The sequence below is a fragment of the Dipteris shenzhenensis genome, chromosome 28 (genome assembly GCF_047967505.1).
Source record: "Dipteris shenzhenensis isolate YYH24624 ecotype China chromosome 28, Dip_SZ_1.0, whole genome shotgun sequence".
Taxonomy (NCBI): Eukaryota; Viridiplantae; Streptophyta; class Polypodiopsida; order Gleicheniales; family Dipteridaceae; genus Dipteris; species Dipteris shenzhenensis.
The window spans coordinates 12,906,970-12,926,590 of NC_141623.1; the positions used below are offsets into that span (position 1 = coordinate 12,906,970).

The 19,621-nt window shown below is 41.5% G+C and overlaps 1 protein-coding gene across 1 annotated transcript; it reads right to left on the reverse strand.

Moving 5' to 3' along the window:
* Positions 1–17,655: 17,655 nt before the first annotated feature.
* Positions 17,656–18,666, reverse strand: LOC147883190 (protein JINGUBANG-like). The gene has a single exon (XM_087399260.1). It carries the CDS (start codon positions 18,664–18,666, stop codon positions 17,656–17,658), a length of 1,011 nt encoding a protein of 336 aa, XP_087255386.1.
* Between the last annotated feature and the right edge of the window lie 955 nt (positions 18,667–19,621).

Sequence of the window (19,621 nt, forward strand, 5' to 3'; positions counted from 1 at the left end):
CCGCCCCCCTTCCCCTTGGAGGGGGGCGCCATCCCCCCCTCCCCCCTTCCCCCCCTGCAAGGGGGTCTGGCGGCCGTGGATGCCAGCCCCCCCTTCCCCCCCTGCCCCCCTTTTCCCCCTCCAGGGGGGTCTGGCGGCCATGGCTGGTAGACCCCCCCCTTCCGCTAGCCCCCCCCTTCCCTCCCTTCCCCCCCTCTAGGGGGGTCTGGTGGCCGTGACCACCAGCCCCCCCTCCTTTCGCTAGCCCCCCCCCACCCCCTCCCCCCTTCCCCCCCCGCCCCCCTTCCTTCTGGAGGGGAGCGCCAACCCCCCCCTCCTCCCTTCCCCCCCTCCAGGGGGGTCTGGCGACCACGACCTCTAGCCCCCCCCTTCCCCCCCAGCCCCCCTTCCCCCCCTCCAGCCACCAGCCCCCCCTCCCCCCTTCCCACCCTGCCCCCCTTCCCCCCCTCCAGGGGGCTAGCGGCCGTGGCCGTCAGCCCCCACGGTTGCCAGCCCCCCCCCTTTCCCCCCGCCCCCGGTTGCTAGCCTCCCCCCTTCCCCCCCACCCCCCTTCCAGGGGGGTTGCCAGCCCCCCCCCTCCTTCCCCCCCACTCCCCTTCCCCCCCTCCAGGGGAATCTGGCAGCCACAGCCACCAACCCCCCCCCTTTCCCCCCCGCCTCCCTTCCGCCCCTCCAGGGGGGTCTGGCGGCCCCCCCCCTTCCGCCAGATCCCCCCTTTCCCCCCTCCCCCCCTCTCTCCCCTCCCCCCCTCCCTCCCTCCCCCACCAGACCCGCCCCCCCCCTTCCCTCCCCCACCCGGCTCCACTCCCTCCCTCCCCTCCCCCTTCCCTACCAAGACCCCCCTGCCCCCCCTCCTTCCCTCCCTCCCCCTCCCCCCCCCGCCCCCGCCCTTCCCTCCCCTGCTCCTCCCTACCTCCCTCGACCCCGTTAGAACCCCCCTTCCCCCCTCGACCCCGCCCCCACCTCTCCCTCCCCTCCCCCTCCCTCCCCTCCCACCCTTCCATCATCTCCTTCTCCTCACCTCCAGGTAGGAACCTTTCTCTCTCTAGTTCCTCTCTCTTTAAATTTTTTTAAAAAAATCTAGATAAACAATTAATCAAAAAACATTGCAAGTACTTAGAAAAAGTTTGTAAGTTTGCTCTTTCTTGCTTTCTTGCTCTTCCTTCCTTGCTTTCTTGATCGTCCTTGCTTTCTTGCTTCAATGAATGAAATGAGGAGAGAATGAATGAAGAAGGAAGACTATATATAAGAAAAATTAGGTTTTCCTCCTCCTCTCCTATTGGCTTTTCATTTATCCCCTCTCCCATTGGTTCCCATTACTCCCCCTCTCCCATTGGACCCCCATCCCTCATCCCAATCTTCCATTAGCCCTCCCCCCATCCATTTCTTCTTCCTCCCCCATTGCCACCACTCCCATCCCACATTTCCACCACGTCCCATACTCCTCCCATTTCCCAAAATCCCATATTTCCCCATCTCACCCTCCTCTTTTTCATCCCCTATTAACTCCCCTCACTCATTTCACTCCCTTATTATCCTACTCCCCTATTACCTTCCCCTCTCCCATTCCATTCTTCCCTCCCCACTCTCACTTCCACTTCCCATTGCTCACTTGCCATTTGAAAACTATTAATATATCATTATACTATTTTTTATACTTATTATCATACACCCTTATTACTTCCCTCTCCCATTCCACTCCTCCCTCCTCACTCCCACTTCCACTTCCCATTACTCACTTGCTATACACATTTGCAAACTATTAATATATTATTATATGATTTTTAATACTATTTGCAAACTTACATGTGGGCAAAATCACAGGTGTCAAAGCGATCCTATTGTGGTCATACAACAACTGTGCTTTTATTCAAGGGCGTATTTATCCTCATCAACAAGCTTATTTACTCAAGGTATGAAGTGCATAATTTGTGCACTAGGTGTTTACTTTGTTGTATCAAAATTGTTTGCCACACACACACACATACACACATACCGAGAATTTTCTAATATTATCGCATCTACATTTCTCTGATGGGCACAAAACTTTGTACACGCCTCAACCTAGGTTGTATTGCCTTGAATACAAAGTGGTGCACCCATCCCATAAGTACTTTTTGGATAACACACCTCCAAATGTATTTTATAACGATTGTGCATAACACTAGGAACAAAATGGTGTATAATGTGAGATCGACTATGCAAACCATATCCAATGGACACAAGACTTTGCACATTCCTCAAACTAGGCAGTATTGACTTGTGTGCAAAGTGGCATCCCCATCCGATAAGTACATGTTTGAAAAATACACCTACAATCGTGTTTTTTGACGGTTGTACATGACACCAAGGCCAAAAACGGTATTTAATACTCAGTCTACCATGTAAAGCATATCCGATGGGCACAATACTTTGCACGTGCCTCAAAAGTGGTGGTATGGTATTCCATGCAAAGTGGAACGCCCATTCAATAAGTACTTGGTATGATAATACACCTATTAAGAGCGTGTTCTTTGACGAATGGGCATAACACTAGGGGAAAAATGGTGTATAATGTGTGATCCCCCATGCAAAGAATAACCGATAGACACAATATTGTGCACGCACATCAACCTAGTTAAAATTGACTTTCTTGCAAAGTGGCTCCCCCATCTGACAAGTACTTTTTAGAATATCACACCTAGGACCTTGTTTTTTATTGGTTGTTGTCCATGACACTAAGGCAAAAATGCTGATTTATGCTTGATCAACAATGCAACGCATATGCGATCATCACAATACTTTGCACACATCTCAACCTAGGTATTATTGACTTACATGCAAAGTGGCATGCCCATCCCATAAGTACTTAGTCAAATAACACATCTAGGACTGCGTTTTTTGACGGTTGTGCATGACACTAAGGCCAAAACAGTGTTTAATGCTTGTTTGACAATGCAAAGCATATCTGATGGGCATAATACTTTGCATGAGTCTCAAAAATTGTGGTATTGCATTGCATGCAAAGTGGTACACCCATCTGATAAGCAGTTGGTCGGATAACCCACCTAAAAGCGTGTTTTTTTATGGTTGTGCATGACATTGAGGCACAAACAGAGTTTAATACGTGATATATCATGCAAAGTACATTCGATGGGCACAATACTTTGCACCCACATCAACCTAGGTGTTATTGAGTTGCATGAAAAGTGGTATGTCGGTTAGATAAGTACTTGATCCAAAACCACACCTAGGACTGTGTTTTTTTACAAATGTGCTTGACACTAAGGCAAAAACGGTGTTTTATGCTTGATCAACAATGCAAAGCATATCCGATGGGCACAATACTTTGCACACACCTTTAACTAGGTGGAATTGACTTACATGCAAAGTGGCACGCCCGTCCCATAAGTGCTTGATTGGATAATATACCAAGCAGAGTGTTTTTTTATGGATGTGCATGACACTAGAGCAAAAATAGTATTTAATGCTCGATCAACCATGCAAAGGATATCCGATGGGCATAACACTTTTCCTACATAGCAACCTAGGTGGTATTGAAATGTTCTCAAAGAGGCACACCCATCCGATAAGTACTTGGTCAGATAACACACCTAAGGGCGTGTTTCTTTGCGAATGTGCATGACACGAGCAAAAATAGTATTTAATGCTTGAGCGACCATGCAAAGGATATCTGATGGGCACAAAACTTTTTGTATGCCCCAACCTAGGTGGTATTGAAATGCTCTTTAAGAGGCACACCCATCCGATAAGTACTTGGTCAGATAACACACCTAAGGGCATGTTCTTTTGTGGATGTGCATATCACTGGAGAAAAAATGGTGTATAATGCGTGATAGACCATGCAAAGCATATCCGATGGTGACAATACTTTGCACGCACCTCAATTTAGTTGAAAAGGACTTGCGTGCAAAGTGGATCCCCCATCCGATAAGTACTTGTTTGAATAACACACCTAGGACCGTGTTTTTTCATGGTTGTGCATGACACTAAGGCAAAAACGGAGTTTTATGCTTGATCGTCAATGTAAAGCATATTCGATGGGCACAATACTTTGCACACACCTTCAACTAGATGGAATTGACTTACATGCAAAGTGGCAAGCCCATCCCATAAGTGCTTGATCAAATAACATACCTAGCAGCATGTTTTTTTACGAATGTGCATGACACTAGAGCAAAAATAGTATTTAATGCTCGATCGACCATGCAAAGGATATCCGATGGGCACAAACTTTTCGTATGCCTCAACCTAGGTGGTATTGAAATGTTCTCAAGGAGGCACACCCACCCGATAAGTACTTGGTCAAATAACACACCTAAGGGCATGTTTTTTTACAGATGTCCATATCACTAGGGAAAAAATGGGGTATAATGCATGATTGACCATGCAAAGCATATTTGATGGTGACAATACTTTGCGTGCACCTCAACATAGTTGAAACGGACTTGCGTGCAAAGTGGAGCCCCCATCTGATAAGTACTTATTTCAGTAACACACCTACGGCCGTGTTTTTATATGGTTGTGCATGACACAAAGGCAAAAACGGTGTTTTATGCTTGATCGACAATGCAAATCATATCCGATGGGCACAATACCTTGCACACACCTTCAACTAGGAGGAATTGACTTACATGCAAAGTGGCATTCCCATCGCATAAGTACTTGATCGGATAACACACCTAGCAGTGTGCTTTTTTACGGATGTGCACTAAGGCAAAAACGGTATTTTATGCTCAATCGACAATGCAAAGCATATCCGATGGGCACAATACTTTGCACACACCTTCAACTAGGTGGAATTGACTTACATGCAAAGTGGCACATCCATCCCATAAGTGCTTGATCGGATAACATACCTAGCAACGTGTTTTTTTAAAGGATGTGCATGACACTAGAGCAAAAATAGTATTTAATGCTCGATCAACCATGCAAATTATATCCGATGGGCACAACACTTTTTGTACACCTCAACCTAGGTGGTATTGAAATGTTCTCAATGAGGCATACCCATCCCATAAGTACTTGGTCAGATAACACACCTAATGGCGTGTTTTTTTGCGGATGTCCATATCACTAGGGAAAAAATGGTGTATAATGCATGATCGACCATGCAAAGCATATCTGATGGTGACAATACTTTGCACACACCTCAACATAGTTGAAACGGACTTGCGTGCAAAGTGGAGCCCCCATTCGATAAGTACTTATTTGAATAAAACACCTACGGCCGTGTTTTTATATGGTTGTGCATGACACAAAGGCAAAAACGAAGTTTTATGCTTGATCGACAATGCAAAGCATATCCGATGGGCACAATACTTTGCACACACCTTCAACCATGTGGAATTGACTTACATGCAAAGTGGCATTCCCATCATATAAGTACTTGATCGGATAACACACCTAGCAGCGTGTTTTTTTTACGAATGTGCATGACACTAGAGCAAAAATAGTATTTAATGCTCGATCGACCATGCAAAGCATATCCGATGGGAACAATACTTTTCCTACACCTTAACCTAGGTGGTATTGAAATTTTGTCAAAGAGGCACACCCATCCGATAAGTAGTACTTGGTTAGATAACATACCTAAGGGCGTGTTTTTTTGCAGATGTGCATATCACTACGGGAAGAACATTGTATAATGCGTAATCGACCATGCAAAGCATATCCGATGGTGACAATACTTTGCACGCATCTCAACCTAGTTGAAACAGACTTGCGTGAAAAGTGGAGCCCCCATCCAATAAGTACTTGTTTGATTAATACACTTAGGACCGTGTTTTTTCATGGTTGTGCATGACACGAAGGCAAAAATGGTGTTTTATGCTTGATCGACAATGCAAAGCATATCCGATGGGCACAATACTTTGCACACACCTTCAACTAGGTGAAATTGACTTACATGCAAAGTGGCACACCCATCCCATAAGTGCTTGATTGGATAACATACCTAGCAGGCTCGTGTTTTTTTACAGATGTGCATGACACTAGAGCAAAAATAGTATTTAATATTATATCGACCATGTAGAGGATAACTTGGCATGTCCATCTGATGAGTACTTGATCGGATAACTTCTCCCACCAATAAATTAAGTATTAATTAAAAATTATAATAAATGAGTAGATTATTAAAAAGAGACTAATATTTATGTAATTGTTGCTACTGTAGCTTGCTTGCAAAGGACTCTCACAAAGGAGATGGCTATAGATTTTGTTCCAGGGATGGATGTGATTTTATGTAGCAAAAGAGAAGTAGTTGCATTTGCTACAATCCATGATAGTGATCCCAATTCAGTTTGCCACTTTCGAAGACTTGGCGAAGATAAGGTGGCAGTTACTGTATCAAAGATTCTTAGCGCACATGTTGAGCTAAAGTATAAATGTGGAGATATGGAAATACTTGGAGATGTTATGCCCTACAATACATCCAACAAATCATTTATAGCATGGGACAAAGATGAGACTTATGCAACAGACATTATCAAGAATACAAAGGGCACTACCTTGGATTTTACTATAGGGGACATTTTACAAATGAGATCATTTGTAAATAAGAGTGTAGCAAAAGGTGAAGTATTGGGATTTGAACAAGTGGAGAAATGGTCATTTGCACAGATGAGGATTTTAAAAGTCACTGATGATGGTATGGTTGATAACATAACATCCTTATGTGATCCCTACTATGAGGTAGGCAAGAATATGAGATGGAGCATGCAATTTTCAAACATGAGAAAGAGGCACGTGGTTTTCAATGATAAAGACAAGGTATACTACAATATCAAAGGACCTAAAAAGCGTGCCCATGTGCCAGGCTCTATCACTTCAAATGTGGATGATTTCAATATACTCAATTATAGAAGTGACATCTTATCTGGAGTGGATGAGTTCATTGGTTCCGAGAAACAAAATGATTTTAGAAGCGAAGCCTTATCTGGGGTGGATGAATTCTTGCACAGTGAGAAGGGCAAAGGTTTCAATAGCGATGTCTTGTCAAGTGTGGATGAGTTCATGCATATTAGCAAACCTAGTGTCAATCAAGCTTGTGGATTTGTGAAAGACATGCAAGATGTCCCAATGAGTGATGTTTTCTCAGGAGTGGAAGAGTTTCAAGGTTCTCAATACTCTCATAGAATATTGAATTCATTGAATGGTCCTAAGAGTATGTTAAAAACGAGGATGAGATCAACATAGAATTATTCAATATTTAACTTTGATTGTGATATGGCCAAGGATGCAACGACCAATCATGGATGCTTGGTTACAAACAAATGTGAGGAGAAGAAGTGCATAAATACAGATAACAATGTGCACGAGGAACGAAAACAGTCATACATATGCATGAAGAGAAAGCGAATCCAGGCAGATCCACAAAAGCAACCAAAGAGGAAGAGAGTAATGAAGGAGGAGAACATGTTAAATGCATTGGGATATCTATGTTGCAAGCAAAGATGTATGTGCTTCATTGATCTTGCAGACATCAGGGAATGTAGAGGACACGTGTGGCAAAGAAGAGGAAGCGAAAGAAATGAATACCTTCTCACAAGTCTCTCTTGCTTTCTTCAGAATGGCAATAAAAGGCTAAGTTCAAGACAAAAGGTAAAACCTCTCGTAAATGGAAAAAGGATTTGCAATAAGGCATATCGCAATATTACTGGATTATCCCATGGTACATATTGGGATTTAGTCACCAAGGCAAAGGGCGACAATAAATTTAGCATTCACGGTAATAGAGGAAGGTCCAAATCAAGAATCTCAACTATCAAGGCAGCAACAATTTTGCAAGACTTCATACATGAAAATGCTTTACCTCAACCCCATATATCTACCAAACTCCCTAACGGTGATGCGATCATTGAAATGCACCTTCCAATGGGCTTGACAAAGCTCGAAGTATTTGACTCTATTGCATAAAAGCAAAGGCAAAGAGGGAATGCCGTAGCTTCTTCTCATACTTTGTATACTCTTTGGAAGAAGAACTTTGGATATGTTAAAATCCCAAGGAGGCAAAAAATGTCAAAGTGCAATGTCTATGATGATTTAAAGCGAGCAATTGAGAGTGCAACATGTCCAAATCAAAGGGAGTTATACAAAAAAAACTGAAAATCTCATCATGACCTTATTCGACATTCCAGACAAAAATATGCATTTTGGAAGGAGCAAGCTATTTCGCATCCCGATGACTACATGTGCTTTATTGTAGATGGCATGGATCAGAATACAACAACATTGCCTCGTTTTGTTGCCACTCCACCTAAATTACAAGGAAAGTACTTTCTAAAGACACATCTATGTGGAGTGTTAGTGCATGGAATTAAGTTCTTTGCAGATATATGGATTGATTCCTTGCATCTACATGATAGCAATCAAGTTGTAACATCTATTATGAAGGCAATTCGCAATGTACATGCAGAAAAAGGTCACCTACCACCGACTTTGAGAATACAAGCTGATAATTGCTGGCAAGAAAATAAGAATGTACTCATGTTTGCATTCTGCTCCATGCTAGTTGCTCATCGAATCTTCAATGAGGTCGAATGTGGATTTTTTTATGTTGGGCATACACATGAGGATATTGATCAGGTTTTAAGCACAGTCTCAAGGGAGATTAAATGCAAGGATGTGGAGACAATAGACGACTTGGTAAGAAGATGTGGCAGGCAAGTTGGTGGTCGCAAGGAAAGTACAGTATGTGAGAGGCTCGAAAGAATGTATGATTGGAAGAGCTTCATTCTACCTTTCATACAAACGGGTGGTGATGCATTGACAGGTCATACCAATCCACACTACATTCGTTTTTTTTAAAAGATGAAAAACCCGTAATGCAATGGCAACAATATTCTCATGATACAAAATGGAAACCTGAAGAACCTTACAGTCTCTTAACTTCAATTCCCAGCAAGGAAAGGTATCCAACATGGGCTCCTATACAAGAATTCAATGAGAGGTCTAATGGTGAAATAGAAGGATTAAAAGCATTTATTACATACAAAGAGGAAATGCTCCAGAGATATCCTGATTCGAAGCCTACTTGGAGAGAACACACTACCACCGTAATTAACAAGACACGAAATTTAATAAAGGACCTTGAGAGAATGCGATGCTCAAAGGATGTCAAGGAAGAATGCAATATGTTTTGGCCAAATGCTCATAACGATTTATGCCCAGCTCTAGTCTTTGAAAATGAATTTGTATCATTACTCCCACGTCCATATTGTGGACCGAAGAAGAGAGAGTTTATGCCACAAGTAGATATAGAGGTCGATTGTTTTGTTGTGGTTCGGCCATCAGATGATGAATATGAGAATGTGAAGTTTTGGGTTGCAAAAGTGGTTGATGTGCAAAGAGATGACCAAGGGAGAGCTACAACATTTACAGTGGTATGGTATGAGCCAAAGGGCAGGAAGGAGAATATGGATAACAACATATTGTATACTAATTGTATAATGAAGGAGTGGGTCCCAAATGATGAAGCGGTCTCTCAAGTTTCGACGGAGACAATCATAGTGTCTTGGCATTCAAGGGCAAAGAAATCAAAAAAGCGCACGGGATATAAGGTAGAAGGAAAAATAAAAATACCACAGCAAACTATTTTGCATATACACGAATTTTTAAGGATGCTCGCCATGGAGGAAGTAGAAGGAGAGAGCGCAAATGAAGAATGTCCATGATTAAAGCTTTGTATTGAAGTCCATTGAAGTATTTTATTTCGGTACTAGGCAAGAAGCCAATCCAAGACAATTATAATCAGAGTCATCACCTCCTATGTCAAATGAGAGTCAAAATATGCACTGGCTGTCACCCAAGGGTCAAGGCTTGCCAAGACAATAGGGAGTTAATGCAGATGGCACCTGGCAAGGGACTATCACATTGAGCAATAAGACAATGGGGAGTCAATGCACCCAAGGGGCAAGGCTTGGCAAGATAACTTGTGGGAGTTAATGCAGATGGCCCACCTGTATTTTGCACTGGATGTCACCCAAGGATCAAGGCTTGGCAAGACAATAGGGAGTTAATGTAGATGGCACCTGGCAAGGGACTATCGCATTGAGCAATAAGACAATGGAGAGTTAATGCACCCAAGGGGCAAGGCTTGGCAAGACAAGTGGGAGTCAAATTACGTAGATGGCACCTGGTAAGGGACTATCATGACATTGAGCAATAAGACAATGGGGAGTCAAATTATGCAGATGGCACGAATTGAGGCTCTTTAAGAGCAACAATTTAAATTGTAAACATATGTTCAATCTATATCATTTTGGATATAAAGACTCTAGCTGAGAGCAACATCTCTCAATGTAATCATATAATAATAGGTATAATTGCTATTATACCTCTTTGGTTCAATACAAAACTTGGGTCTTATGGCATCATGTCTTTTTTCTATTTATTAAAAGTTTTAAAAATTTTGTGCATATTGTGAGTGACAATGTTATTTTCATGAAATATTTAAGTCTCCTTTCATGGATTTAGAAATTTATCACGTTAAGGAAAAACGTCAAGGAAAGATATTAAAAATAATTAAATTAACAAATAACTTAGATATAGCTAGAATTTCTAATATAGGATTATTTCAAATTCTTGCATGTTGGTGCAAAAGTATAGATTGAAAAAACGATATTTTTATGTAAATATGATAGTGCCACAAAGTGAACTTTTGATTTGGGAAGAATATTTTCAAAAAGTAAAATTTTGATTTGGGAAGGATATTTTCACAAAGTAAAGTTTTCATTTGGGAAGGATTTTTGGGCTTCATCCAAAAACAACACAAAAAGTCCAAAATTAATGAAATAGGTGTTCTTTTTTTTTTGGTCAAAGCTTCCAAGCAAATCCAATATACAAAAAGGCCAACTTTTCGATGCAGATTCTACATAAAGCATGAATGTCTATATATTACATTGCACAAATGAATATCAAGAACTCTTTGAATTCAGGATCAATCTTGTCCCTATTAGGAGCCTTTCTCCACCATTTAGGATCCATGACATGGGCTGGCTCCTTGCAAAATAAAGGCATGGAGATTTTGAATTACCTCCATTGCTTATGTTGAGCATGGGTCTTGAGGTCCCCTGCCATATCTCAATCAACTTGGAAATCACCCTTGCCTTCACTATGAAGTTTCCCTCCTTGAACCTAGTTTTTGATGACTTCTGGTATTTTGGTATGGTGAAACATCCAAAACAAGGCTTGGTGGTCCTCTGTCTTTACCTTCCATTAAGAAGAAACTATATTGAAGCAAACAAATCTAATATATAAATCAAACAGCAATATATTTGAAAAATGAAAGTTGACGCTTACCTCAAATGCTCCCAACCACCAAATGTGCTTCTCGGATTGTACACTAAAATGCTTTGAGTTTTCTTTAGTGATTGATGTATCAAGTGCCCTATTCATAAGTGTGATGGTCACTCTTCTTTTTCACAATTATGCACTTGCCATTTTCTCATGAACATCAAATAAGGGGAAATCTCATAACACCTTGATATCCTATAATGAGAATATAGGTTTCTAGTATCAAAGAATTGCTTAGCCTATATGTTGATACCATGAGCTTGTTGATGGGATTTTTTATAAGAGACACTCCATCATAAACTAATTAAGGAGAAATACAACTATTATGAATAATCAAATAGAAGGATTTAATTAAAATTATTGAATCAATTCACAAGCTCCTTAATAAGTACTTAGACTGTTTAGTTGTTTAGCTTGTTGATATTAATTTGTTTACTTACGTTCTTTAGAATCTTGCAAGTATTGAAAATGTTTGAAAAGGAAAATAAATAAAATATTAATCTCTCCCAATAAAAAAAAACCTAAATAATATATCTTGTCCATATGCTTTTTTAGGCATTTCTATGTTCTATATGCGACTTCAAGTTCCCTCATGTGATTTCAAGTTTCCTCATGAAATTTCCTCCTTTTTGTGTCATCTTTTGCATGGTAGTTAGAATTCTCTTCTGGAAATAAACATCCCAATACAAGAAAGTCCCTAAATATTATATCCTATCCATATTCTTATTTAGGCATTTCTAGCTTCCATATGGAACTTCCAGTTCCCTCATGGATTTTCTCTATTTTGTGTCATCTCTTTCATGGTAGTTAGAACTTGAAATAAACCAATAGCCCTTGATGGATTAAATCAATATCCCATATGAACACTTGAAGTCTTAAACATGACATTTGAATCAATATCCCACATGAATATTTGAAGTCTTGAACATGAAGTTTGAAGTACCCATATATGGCATCTTAAACATGACATTTAATTCAATATCCCATGTGAATAAATATTGAAGTATTAAACACGACATTTGAATCAAAATCTTGCATATTTATATGAACTCTTAAACATGACATTTGAATCAATATCTCGTGTGAATATTTGAAGTCTTTCACCAATAGGCTTTCATGAATTAAATCAATATCATGTATGAATATTCTAAATCTTGTTGAACATGAAATTTAAAGTCGCATATGAGTTTTGTACTCTCATATAGGAGTGGATCAATATCCCACATTATATCTTTGAAGTCCTAAACATCAATTTAAGGGCCCACATCAATTCCCACATGGAATATTTCAATTTTCAAATGGGATATTTAAAGTCCCATATAGGAGTTTGGAGGTTCCTTATGAAATTTTAAGTCCCACGTAGGAGTTTTAGGGTCCATATCCTAGAAGGAATTTAAAGTTGCACATAGGAGTTGAGGGTCCCTCATGGGATTTGAAGTCCCATATAGGAGTTTTGGGGTCCCTTATTAGATTTAATCCGTGTCCCACAAGGGATTTCAAGTCCCATAGAGGAGTTTAGGGGTCCCCGATGGGATTTGCTCTTATCCCATAAGGGATTTGTAAAGTCCCTTGTGGAAAGTAGCAAGTTTTCAAGTTTTCTTTGACTTGATAAGAAATAACGTTTTTAAAAAATTAATTCAGAATTTATGGAATTAAATAAGATTTAAAAGACTTTTTTATTTAAAAAACGTTTTAAAAAAACCTTGGATCCAAACAGCTTGGCAACTATAGAAGATGAGTGAGTTTGGAAACGAGAACTTGGTAGCATTAGACTCGACATTTGGAACAAATTTGTATAAGGTAGGAGTTTATATTTCTCTCCACCTTATAACTACATATTTCATTCTCATTCTCATTACTATATTTCATTCATATTTTGGTAATATGATGATAGCTACACTTTTGCTACCTTGTAGTTTCAATTGTACACTGTGAAGGTTTTTGTTGATGTAATGGAGTTTCAGTTATTTGGGTGATCACCCCTGGTTCCACCACAGATGTGGTCAAATGTTCGTTGAGAGTGTTACTCAATCGTGTCCTTAACTTTAACAAGTCATGGGATATCAATGCCTTTATGGTTGATGATGCAGCTATAAAAATCCAAGCTTTGAGGTACACATATATTTTTTATAATGCCTATTGTCATTTGTGTGTTCTCAGTCTCTACTAATCAAAGAACTCCTAATCGTTTCCTTACTTTTTTTTTTCTAATGCATGTAGACGTGTCTTCAATATACCTATATATTTATGCCTTTGGCATGTTTGTTGACGCTGCTGGTTAAAGCATGTCATTAAAAAGGTCAACGATTGGCCCAAGCATGTCAAGATCTTTAAGAGGCTAGGATTAATCATGCATATGGGATGTGATAAATCATGGTCTGACAAGCAATTGAAGGTTGAGTCTAAGATGGAGATTGACCAATTCATAGAAGACTTTGTCGAGGAATCGAAGTTCCTAGAGTATTTTCAAAATCGATGGGCCCATCGCTTATGTAATTCTCACATATCCATATACAAGGTGGTGTTTTCCACTACATTTTAACTTGTTTATTGGGTCTACAAATCGTGTGTAACCTCTCACATGTTTAGTTGTGCTACAACTATGTGGGTTCGAGCAGCACGCACCCTCCAACACACAAATCAAGACATGAATGGGGCAATCGAGTCATACCATGCAACTCTAAAGTCTCGCTTTTCATGTGAAGAAAAAAATATATGGACGTCTAGATTGGCTAGTACATAAGCTTACATCAGCCTACTTACCCTACTATTGGTATATGGATATTCTTAAAGAGAAGAGATTTAAGCATAGCTTTAATATTGAATGGCTAATGGAGCACTTTGTCACAAGAGCCCTCAATATTAGCAATGCATCTGTTACATTTTCAAGGGATGGATGCACTGCATCAGTTCTAAGTGAAAGCAAACGTGAGCATTATTACACCGTGTACAATGCCATCTACGAATGGACCTACTACAATTAATTGTAATTGGTCCAAGAAGGGAATGCACTTGCAAGCATCAAATCATATCATCTAAACAAAAATATATGGGCTTGTGCAAGCCCAATCAAATTGGGAGTACATACGGTCGCCCATTATACTACATGCCACATCTACATATAGAAGGCGGGTTTACATCTTGGAAAAGAAGTTTCAATTTTATCCCATCCAAATTATAGGACCATTGCTTATGTGGATAGTTCTAGGCAAAATACAAGTAATTTGTTTTTGTTTGGAAACAAATGGTGAGGGAGCATGGGATAGAGCAACAAGTGAGACCACATATACCCAGGAGATTCCTTTACTTTGCTAAAAAAGGCATAGGACATGTGGGATGTGGTCATATCAAGATCCCTATGCTGGCACCACAAAGAAGATTTTGCATTCCCATGCCAGGGGATCCCAAAAGTCCAGGTACAATGTCCAAGAGAAGCTTGTCATAAATCATTGCGTGTCTATTTTCATGGAAAAAGCTTACCTCTTGTATACAATGTGTGGCTAAGGCAACCCTATTTTGGCAGAGTGAGACAAATTTGCAAGATGTCATCGATGGCATGGCTAGCATTCTTAGGCATGTGTAGAAAATAATAGTTGACAAGGCAGATGAAAAAGTGCCATGGATGTATGGTTTCCCATTGACATACATGCCAATTGATCCTCATACCAGTTGGGCATTTTGGTTTGAATGTGACTTTCATATTAAGCCATCCCAAAATTTGGGACATTTGCTCCTATGGCTGCTTTTAGGAAGATTCAAGTAGCATCTTTTGTGTTGTATGGAAATGGAAAGAGTCACTGGATTGAATCTCATATTAGGCAAAATATTCTAGAGCACTTCCTATGCTTCTTGCAAAATGGAGTGACCCACTTGGGAAATGGCGAGTATAGGTGAATAGGCAATCGAAGTTCATTTGTATGTCAGTGTTGCCATAAAATTTTGGAGAGTGTATTTGTTTTGTAAGACAATGATGAGCCTCTAATTTTTAAATTTTCATCATCTAGGTGATGACATGAGACTACTTCACCATCTGGTGTCCCTAATGTGGTGAATGAAGCATAAATTTTATGATGTAAACGCTGCTAGCGAGGCAACATATTGTGTACTTCAGTTTTAGGTTGTGGAAGATAGTTTCAATAACAGCATTGTTCGAAAGAAGACATTTGTGGAATGGAGTCTTGCTAGGTGAAGAACACCACATGAGAGTGCAAAGCCTTTCCAAAGGCCCAAGAAGAAGGCTCCTGTAACAATGCACACTAGACAAGCAAGCTACATTAAAACATCCTAATTCTTGATGTTCCTATAAATCTTGAAACATTCAATTGATTGTCAATCTTATTGATGAATGTTAAATTCTCTTAAATTTATTTCTCCTAATTGATTAATCTGTAGCTCTCTTATTGGAATAATCTAGAATGTTTTATTCTAGTACAATGTGCTCTCTCTCTCTCTCTCTCTCTCTCTCTCCCCCTCAGCTTTCAACTCATTATCTCTTGCAGTTTCAAATTTATAATGGAAGAAAAATCAAAATGGTTACATACAAAACTCGAGTTGCATAGCAATATTATTAAACTTAGAAGAGACATGATGAAGAGTAGAGACTAAGGAGAACACACTATAGAATACTTGTAAGGGTGGAGATGTTATAGCTATACTTACAATGTATCTACACCAAGGCATAGATATATCTTTTATGTATTCGTCTTAATGCAAAGCATTATATGATTGAAAGATCAACATGGATAACAAAGGAAAGCCTTATATTATGACTCACTATAGATAAGGCTTACAATGTTATTTCCAAATAGAGATTACAATAGTTAGATTTTGAATACGAAGCACAAGACACAAATAGGTCCTTAGTCCTCCTCCAAGGAATCATCAACAAAAGGGTTATCATAGTTTGACTCTAGGATGGGGGATGTAGCCATGGAGGCCTGATGGGCTTTCTTGAACCTTCTCAAAAGTTCGGGATAAACGCTTCTTCTTACGAGCTGGAGCATCCCCTCAATCCACTGTGCTTCGCTCTGTATTTCAATGCCTGAGCCCTGCAATTGGCATGCCTTGTTGTGCCATCGTGACAAAGTTGTCACGATTTCTAAATTAGCTTCCTGTTCTAATAGTTAACCTGAGTTTGACTCCTGTTTGAGAGAGATAAGAAATGCAATACATTGTATTGATTGAATCGTTGTTTATATATTTGTTCATGACGAATTGGCTCAGTAAGCCTTCTTGTAATTGTTTTAATCCAAACTAGTGAGAGCACTATTATTTCAATAGTTTTGATTCTGTGGAGTGTGACCCTTTCCCCGAAAGGCTTACTGATGACAAAATGCCATATTTGGGATCTCTTTCCCAAGTTCTTGCTCAATGGTTTCTTGGAGCGTTTAAAACTGACCATCCCTCGCTCGGTTATAACTGTTCTCAGACACAAAAGATCAGGTTTGGTCCGTTTTTGAAGACCTACTATGTTTTCCATTAAGCAATCTGACTGAGATTGTCAAGCCCGGATGGCATTCCTAGGGAAGCTAGACTATGTAACACTATGACAGAGAATAACAGAAACAGAAAGAGAAGGAAGGCTCCTCTCTGGAGATGCGAGCAACTGCATTTCCCAAAGATAATGCCATGGAATTTGGAGCTGAAAAGATGCTCGTACTCCGAGTTCCTTGGCCTTTGACGCTATTATTAGGTAGTATTATGTGCGTGGCATAGCTGCATACAGGACAAAAGTACGTGTTCCTCTTGACGAAAACACTCTTGACGTGCACTTGTTCTCTTTCTTGATTTTGAAGAACCCAGAGGAGAAAGAAGACAAATCGTAGAGAAGGTGATCGCAACCCATAATTTTGGATAGCCTCGAGTATGTGACCTGAAATTCACTCAATCAAAACCTGGAGATACTATTATCCACACCCACGATTCCAATCATTCAATAGATCAGGGAGCGCATTTTGGAGTGTAATTCCAGTACTTCCACAAATGGTTACGTAGAGTCCATCCAAATTGAAAATTGCTCAACCACAAAGGTCAAAATATTCAACGATTGCGAGACGATTGCAAGCAGCATCAATTTGGAGCTCTCGAGTCTCGACTCTGCCATGGGTCCACACCAGTTGAGTCGATGATAATTACAAGAGGTAATATGGGATGTTCGTTGTTGTTGGAAAAATAGTGCACACTGCATAGATGAGGATAAGCAATACAATAGCAGCACATGGAAACTTGTGTACAATTGGCTCTGCGACGGGTACTCGGTGATCGCAATTCGTTGTTGGAGAGAAAACTCTCTTTAAGCAATCCCTTGAACAGCAGCAGCGTTACAGTAGCGGTGGTAATTAGGGACGATTTGTATGAGCGTTACAGTAGCGGTGGTAATAAGGGTTGCTGCTCGATGTCTTCTTGTGGTTCTGTGAGCAGCCACATCTTGACGTTGCCATCCAAGCTGCCCGAGTATACCATGCTCATTTGGCTGAAGCCGCTACCCATCGACAGCAAGCTTCTCACGGGCGCGGTGTGCCCGCGCAGGACAGCTACGCAGCTGTGGGATCCCAAACATCCAGCTTTGGGCCGCCTCCACACGCGCAGCGTCTTGTCTGCTGAGCCGCTGATAAGCAGCGACGTCCCGTGCAGCTCCAAGCACAGCACTGCCAGCCGATGCCCCCCCAGCGTCTCCTCCATCTCAATGGAGAAGCCCCCCCCTTGCCTCGGCGACCCTCCCCTGCTCAAGCTCCCCTTCCTCCCCCACACCATCACCCTCCCATCCGAACACCCCGAATACAGCCTCCCTCCCTCCTCGTCCAACGCCAACGCATTCACCCCCGACCGCTGCCCCTCCAACGCGACCACCATCGCATGCCTCTTCCTCAACCTCGCCCTCCTGGTCCATACCTTGATCACCTTGTCCGCTGACCCTGTGTAGAGCAGACCGTCTTCCTTCCCCACCGCCATCGCATTCACCGCGTCGTCGTGCGCCTTGAACGACTCCTCGCACTTCATCTTTTCCACGTCCCACACCTTCACCGTCTTGTCCCACGAGGCTGAATACAGCAGCCTGTCCTTTCCCACTGCCAAGGCGCTGATCTTGTCCACATGCTCCATCCACGCCAGTGGCTGCTGATGGCGCCGTACTTGAATGTACTTGCGGACACACGCCCAGTTCGTCAGGTATTGTTTCGTCGTAGGCAGCGTTGCCACTCGCCTTGGACGCAGGCAGGAGCTGGCGAGGTTCCACACGCGGATCTTTTTGTCTTCGTGGGCTGTGAACATTCGTTTTTCATCGACACTCATCGACAGCGCGCTCACCTCACGCATGCTGGAGGGGAAGTAATTAGGTTTCGGGGACAAATCCAGCTGATCTTGCACTTTCATGGTCCCCGGTTGACAAACCACGTATAATTGTCCTTTCGTGATTATCATGCTCAGGATCGGACTTCCTATTGTCACTTGCGAAGCAAGGCAGCAGCACTCAATGAAACTGCGATCTTCTCTCACGGATTCAAAGGATACAGCCCCCACGTGAACCCATTCAGGGACCTTTAATGAGGTCCGTTGGTCGTCTTAACCAACGCAAGGGGTTGCCAACTGCGAAGATATATAGGTGATCTGATCTTGCACTCCGTAGTGTTGGTCGCACTTCTTGCCCAATGTTCTTCGCTTGCAACTACTGAAAGGTTGTTGCAATCGCATCGCGTCCATATCAAGAATTGCGCTTAGCTTGAGACGACTCAAAAGAATTGCTCTTATAAACAGAACTGAATCGATAAAAGACGCCCTGACCGAACACTCACGCCGGACTTGTAGAGAATAGCTGCGGATTCAAAGCTTCTTGAAGCTACACTGGACCGAAAGGGGGAAGCAAAAATATGCTTGGGAAAGCCATTAAGCAACCTTCCGCATAAGTACGTAGGCGATACAAAGATGGATGTATGTTCAGACGACAAGAACGGCTCTTGGCGAACTTGTGAGAGAAAGGCTACAGCTATGGAAGTGCGATGTGCAAATTCAGATCAGAGGATGTTGCATGAACTTCCGGCACTGCGGCTGCCCGTTTAAGGGACAAGGTTGAAGCTCTACGTAGGATTGTGATGCAATAATAACACGTTAAGAATTGAGGTCGCAGTCGGGGGATTTGAAGAACGATCCTCCCTCATGCATGCATCGCCACCTCGCAACGTCGATGACATCTCCTCTTTGTATAAGTTTGAAAGTCCTAATTCTTTTAAAGAAAATCCTCATCGCTCTTAATTTTAGGGAAACACGTTGCATTTTATAATTCAACGTGTTCGTATGAAAAGGAAAAGAAAACTTACGAAACCACCTTCCT